Raw genomic sequence first — 6,870 nt, 5'->3', positions numbered from 1 at the left:
TGATCATCTCTGTTTATATAGTCAACTTTATCCTGACGCCATGATTTGAATTGATATTATATGCTTATTTCAGTGAAGGTAGTATACATAAGTTACAGAGCACGTAAGTAGAGTGCCCTTGTTAGAGATATGTGCATACACACATCTAGTTCTCATACCGGATGAACCGATAACCGCCAAATCAGCCCAGGGTCCAGGCATAAAACGAAAAAAGCCTACTCTGTTGTTTATGCAGAAGTGAACCTAGGATGTTACTTTAAAGTAAGGTCCTAAAATATCCACCTAGTAAGTACCTACATCGGTAAATAGGCACAGAAGGCACTTAAGCGTGGTAGGCATGGCTTTGGGGGAAAGATCCCAGCGAATCTGCGAGTGATGGACAGGCCCTAACACGTGCTCGTGCGACTCAAAATTGAATAGATGTGATGCGACGATAGTCTAAAAAGAAAGTATACCCTGAGAAACTTCCTGAGGTATCAAATATCGAGTTGGCAGTTAGGAATGTTTATTTACGCAAGTGGCTTTGCAACGCTGAAAGCTGCCTCGAATACACAAATCCAATTTGCAGATAAGGAAGAATCATATAGGTGCTTCCAGCGACGCAATGCAGTTGTCGTCGAGTGATCTTTCGCCCCGTCGAAGGGAATCATGCCTTGGCTCTGAGGAGTAGGGCATGAGAACAAAACCGGGAACACCTTTACCGAGTGGATCTTGTTGGGCCCACTAATTTTCAAGACTTGCCGAAACACGCCAAGGGTTTGGCTATTAACAGGGTTTGCAACGTGCTTTTCGGACTGGTCCGGTTTGGCAGAGACGTGAGCAAAACGTGTTCTCGATGCACCTATACCGCATGGCCAAAATGTTTCGAAAGAAATGTCCAAGAGATCGGGGAAAAGCAAAAACTCCTGGCATTGTTTCAATTGAAAGCTTCTCAGCAGCGAAAACCCCATGGATTTGAAGTGCATGAATACAAAGAATTCGGCTGTCGATCTTCGAGGAGCTTTTCTTCTCTGGTTGATAGAAGACCATCCCACCGGATTATCAGCTTCACTCCGAGTATCGGTTAAATAACTTGAACAATCCTGTTCTTCTGAGCCACAAGATACCTTCATGCAGGAATTATCAGTGGACTTTTGATAATAGGGCGAAATTCTCTATCCCAAGACCCAACGGCTGTCTGGACCTAAGATACATACTAGAACGCGAAACCGTTCTAGGTTCCGGGGAACTGTAGGATGAAATGACGGCCTCATGTCCAGGGTTGGTACGTCGGCGACCATCACTACTTTCAAAAAACGCTCCTCAACCGCGGCTGGCTTGAATGAACGAGCCGCGTTGTGAATTCTCGGTTCTTGAGAGTTGAAATCGCTGCCGAAAATGTTCGCTTTCTGGATGTACCTTACAAAAACAAAGATGCTGCACGATACATGTAGATACTGATCGCATCTGAAGGATCTACCTGGTGAAACAAGTATGTATGTATTGTATTGTACCTACATCATACCCCTCCTCTATTAATTAAGCTAACTAGTGCACATAAAGATCATCGTCGCATACGATAAGTTTTGATTTCACCATCATAAATACCTACTCTGCTGGTACCAAAGTCGATGCCGATGCAGACAAATGCTCCCAATCGTGACGATGGCCGTTTCCTGTAATAATATGTATGCATCTCATGGACTACGAAGTTATCCGCGAGACTACATGTACCTAACTACACACAAGAGGGGAATTCAGGACCGACGAGACAAGAAAAAAAGAAACGACGCTTCTCCGGTAACTCATACCTTTTTGGTAGACTGTCATGCTGTGAAAGATTGTCCTATTGATTCAAGAGGAGGGTGAACCTACATCGTTATGCATGTAAGAAATGGTTGGAAAAAAAGAAATCAGGTTGGAAAGAACCGATAGTGGTGGGGCTTCGTCTCCAGAAAAGCACTGCTTAAAAGCAAACGGAAGAGGGGACTCTTCTGGATAAGATGGTCCACCCATAGACAGTCGTTGCTGGGCCTCGTTGGAGACGGATAACAGCGCCCTCTGTTATTCTTCTACAGAACACACTCTCTACCGCATGTGTTGCAGTTGGCCCTCAGACTGCCCAATCTGATCCTTTGGCGCTGTATGTATCAGTCAAGGAGGCGGTGTGGTGCGCACATACTATTACTACTGTTGTGTTGCGCATGCTTTTGTTGGAGATACTCAAACGATAGGACCTCCTAACAATAACAAAAAAGACCTATCGCATACAGTGGAAAATCGAAGAATTAAACAGACACCATAAACATCATGCATGTGTAAATATATCTTTATTTCCCAGCCTCTGAGTAGTGAAGTATAGTACGACTATCTCCTCAGCTGAATTATCGTTAATATTATGCCTAAGGTATAAAGAACTTACTGATCTAATTTCTCGGAACGGCTGCGGTGTAACTTCTTCCGCAGTGGTCGGCGACGTATACGTATACTGCGGTATGTAGGAAAAGCTGTGGGGGATATTGCTATCTACTCGATGGGGGTGGGGGAGATCTGGATGCTTTGGCATGTGTAGGATGTATGTACTAAACGCCTCAACCCCGCTCTTGAGTTTTATGTTCCATAAATTTCTTCAACTCTATCAGTACAAATAATCACTAATTTGGCCAGACTAAGCTCCCTAGAATTCCTCGCGTGGGACACCCACATCGTTGACCGCGGAGTAGTTGGTGAACATTGTCAAACTCTTTCAGCTGGTTGTGGGACGAACACCTGCTGATTTGAGGTCCCACATACTCTACATACAACTTTGTCAATTCGGGTTAAACGCCGATCCGGAACGATATCAATATTGATTTTATGCCGATAATGGTAACAGATATTTCTCCTGAAACAGAAATAGTCGATCTATGTATGATATTCTTATCTCTGTATATAGGAAATCTGACGTTCGTAAGAGCAATCAATAGTCAAACCGGTAGTAAATTTAGAATAAATTAACGCCTCATGTAAGATTTATAGACCCGGTAGGGTACCGAGTGGGAAGCGTGTCGGCGCAAGTTGAGATTGGTTAGATACATACATGTACCTACTACATAGCATTTAAGCCAAGACGGGTTTTGGACTTGTCCCCCCATTTGTGCGCAGGGCTGTTGGTGATCCGAGCGCCGTTTTTTTGAGCCTCAACCCACATTTTTTGTGCCCTCACTCCAACGACCCCAGAAGTAAACAAACATGAAACGTGGCTCTAGAGTTTTAGATTCGCTTCCGCACCGGAACCTGCAATCCCAGTGGCATTCTCCACGTTGTCTACCTCGAGGCCTCCACACGTCTGCATCGTTTACACCTAAAACTATCTTCTCTGGCATCCAACCCACTGGCGTCCCCCATCTGGGAAATTATCTCGGTGCTCTCAAACAATGGGCAAACTTCCAAAATACAGAAACAGAATCAACAAAATTAATTTTTTGCATCGTCGATCTCCATGCAATTACGTCACCTCAAAAGGCATCCAATCTTCGACAATGGAAGAAGGAAATGCTCACAACACTGCTGGCGATTGGACTGAGCCCTGATAGGTGCATCATATTTGAGCAAAGCCGGGTTCCGGCTCATTCAGAATTGATGTGGATTTTAAGCTGCATAGCAAGTACAGGACGACTTTCACGGATGACTCAGTGGAAGGTTTGATTTCTTTCATATCAGAGCGGGGTAGTTTTCTAATGCGGTGGGGCAATAGAGCAAATTAGGTATTTCAGAAGAACATCATTCTCTGGAAGATAAATCTACAGCAGCACTTAAACTGGGATTGTTCTCTTATCCCGTGCTTCAAGCAGCTGATATACTGGTGCATAGGTTCGAAGCCTCTCCTTGCTTCTTACTACGTTCTTCATTTACCTTTTTAAATTAGCTGATGTTTGATAGAGCCACCCATGTTCCAGTAGGTGAAGACCAAGCGCAACACCTAGAGCTGACAAGAGATATCGTCGGTGCCTTTCACCATACCTATGGCAAAGTCTTTCCGCTACCGGCAACGCTGCTGTGTAAGCAATTTATCCTCTGATTTCTTCAGGCAAGAATATTGATTTGTGTCAGCTCCTGCCAAACGTGTCATGTCCTTAAGCGACCCAACCCAAAAGATGTCAAAGTCAGCCCCGGATCCGAAGTCCCGGATCCTACTTACGGATAGTCCCACTTCAGTGCAGGGAAAGATTAAAGTAGCTCTAACGGATTCTCTCGAAAGCCACGGGATCACTTATGACCCACAAAAACGGCCTGGCCTATCGAATTTGATAGAAATATATGCGCATATACAAGGCCGGGAAGATTTTGAACACGTGGCAAGTGAGTTTGAGGGTTTGACAAAGAAAGTTTTCAAGGAGAGGGTGGCCGATTGTATCAACGAGAGTTTAGAGAATATCAGGAGCGAATACACGAGAATTACGGAGACGGAAGGAGATGGGTTTTTGGAAAAGGTGGTTAGAGAGGGTTCTGCGAAGGCGGCAAATAGTGCCGAGGAAACCATGGTAAAGGTAAGGAAGGCTTTAGGCCTGCTATAGGCTCTTCAATCCTTTAACATGCGATGTTTGTATGCTATAAAAATCTTGATGGCTGCGTTTGCCCTACCTCAGCACTTCCATTTGGATAAACCGGTACTAGGCCTGGTAATGTCTTTGCAAACTTTAAAGATTTTGGCTGCTCTCAACCCTAAGCAAAAAATTATCGTTGGTAAATAGCAATCCCACAAGCGTGGTTTGCTGGTTTACTAATGATACAACTAATGACTACAGATGCCATTGTTTTGTTTCTGGTTAGAGGCGATGCATGCTGACAGACAATTCCGTAAACCCCAGCAGCTGGTTTTCTATAGATCGCAGGCTCTTATGGAGTCTATCAGGAAACAATGAATCGAAATTGGGATGATCTTGGACGATCCTGGGCTTGCAGTAATAATATTTGGACGGATTAGGTGTGATAAGCGGCACCAAAGTTATCCCTGCTGTTATTCAAGCGCGTAAAATAAGCAGAAAAGCATGGCAAAATTAGCACGCGCATGCCACGCTTCCTCGCAACGTGGTTCTCCTGGCTCCCACGTTCCCGTTCCTGACACCTTTCCTCTTGAAGAATAGGTTTCTGGGCGGCTTCCGGATAGAGACGCTCTCGCCGTGGTCAAGCAAATAATCCTCCCCGGTGCCAACTCCCGCATCAAAAAATTTCTTTATTCTACATCATGTGCTGCGAGGGTTTAAGTGAAGGCTGCGGGAATATTCATCACATTTACTTAATGTCGCTCGGAGATGTTCGACAAATGCAGCTTATTAAATCTGGGCATGATGACGGTTCATACAACATAAACTTGCAAGGGAAATAATGGGGTAAGTAAGGGGCTGTCTTTAGCTGTAACGGTTTTGTATTATCTAAGCTTACAGTGGGCACAAACAGCCCCGCCTGGCTTCAAAAGAATCGTCCACCAATAAGTCGACGTCATACAAAGATTCATCAGGGCACAGCATATGTCCATCTCTCAAAATATTGCCAAATAATCCCGCAGAACTTTTTAAATACTTTAAAGTAAGATAAGTTTACCATCTATTAAACTGTAGGCATTTTCTGAACATATTTCTAGTAAATTTCCGTTTTGGAGCAACCGAGTGAGATTATATGATGCGCTGGGGTGGTTCATCTATAAGATCCAACTTTTTCCAAAGATAATTTAACAGAGCACTGGTTTAGTACCAGTGCTCTGCATTTAGGGCTCTTACAATAACTCCTAACGTATTAGATAGATTTAAAGCTCCATACATTATGGTTGTCGTTGTTGAGATGAACCTTATAATATCTGCAAAGCGGAAGTTCATGCATGATCAAATTCCTGCACTTATCATTGGCTTTGACCTAGTCGATTCAATCTGTGTCGGTTTCACAGCAACACTTGGTTATTGCGACTTATTTTTTCTTCCATCTATATATTCCTTGTCTTAAGCCTATTATTATGATTATTTGATCACTAAATAGAGTATATCTGGACTACAGCTGTTTGCATGCAAATAAGGTCGCGAAGCCATATCATCCTCGAATAAACGTTGTAAATTCGATTCATTGACGCACATACCATAGAATAAGGAAGGTTTATCAATACTTAGCCTACATGACATATTCTGAAACCCAGGTTAGTCCTGCGGTCCCCTATAGCTTAATTTTACCGATTGGGGGGAACACGCCGTTTCTTATCATGCATGAAAATAATAATAGCTAGAACATGGAAAATTGTCCAATTGTTTTCTAGGTTACCCGGCCCTTTCCTGTGAGATCCAGATCACTAAATTCATGCATGAAGTATGTAAAGTACTCCAAAATACTATACTCTCCCTATACTTTATCATTCAAGAGACGGGTGAAGTCTCTATATGAATCCCCGACCCCCGGGGGGTATGGTGCTGGTTCGGATTGGGCTTGCGAAGCATCAAAACGTGGTTGGAATCCAGTCGACATTCCAATCCCAATAGTTAGCTACGTGCAGCATTGTGGTTTTTCCGGAAGTGGCCTCTCTGCCGAACGGTCAACGCATTATCCACTGTTATCAACACGGTATGTATGTAAGGTTTGAAGAAGGGCTGCACTGCAGCTGTCTCCCCCCACGTGGCGATAACGATGACCATATAAGACAAACCTGAGGTTTCACATCGACTGGGGACTTATGGATGATAGGTATATATCTAAATCTGAGAAAGGAAAAGAAAGAATCCTGGTTTGCCTATGTGCGATATATTGGAGATGGGGTATGTCCTTTGGCGGGGAAAACTTTTTCTTGCTGTTTCCGCCCCACACTGCACCACGTGTTTTCCTCGTGGGGATGAGCGGGCGGAAGCAATAAAAACCGTCTCGATGTTTCGT

At 43.9% G+C, this 6,870-nt stretch overlaps 2 protein-coding genes across 2 annotated transcripts; both read left to right on the top strand.

The window, feature by feature from the left end:
- Positions 1-3,210: 3,210 nt before the first annotated feature.
- Positions 3,211-4,535, top strand: H6S33_002253 (uncharacterized protein; the record flags this gene model as incomplete). The annotated part of the gene is made up of 4 exons (XM_044833621.1): positions 3,211-3,660; positions 3,716-3,831; positions 3,901-4,019; positions 4,072-4,535. The coding sequence occupies 4 exons, from the start codon at positions 3,211-3,213 to the stop codon at positions 4,533-4,535; spliced, it is 1,149 nt and encodes a 382-aa protein (XP_044693396.1).
- Positions 4,536-5,346: 811 nt separating this feature from the next.
- On the top strand, positions 5,347-6,262 carry H6S33_002252 (uncharacterized protein; the record flags this gene model as incomplete). The annotated part of the gene is made up of 6 exons (XM_044833620.1): positions 5,347-5,351; positions 5,419-5,547; positions 5,603-5,627; positions 5,710-5,911; positions 6,120-6,145; positions 6,233-6,262. 6 exons carry the CDS (start codon positions 5,347-5,349, stop codon positions 6,260-6,262), a joined length of 417 nt encoding a protein of 138 aa, XP_044693395.1.
- Between the last annotated feature and the right edge of the window lie 608 nt (positions 6,263-6,870).

Source organism: Morchella sextelata, assembly GCF_020137385.1.
Source record: "Morchella sextelata strain SCLS chromosome Unknown scls_12, whole genome shotgun sequence".
In the NCBI taxonomy this organism is placed as follows: Eukaryota; Fungi; Ascomycota; class Pezizomycetes; order Pezizales; family Morchellaceae; genus Morchella; species Morchella sextelata.
Note: the sequence above shows the minus strand (reverse complement) of the source record. Positions and strands in the feature narration are given on the sequence as shown.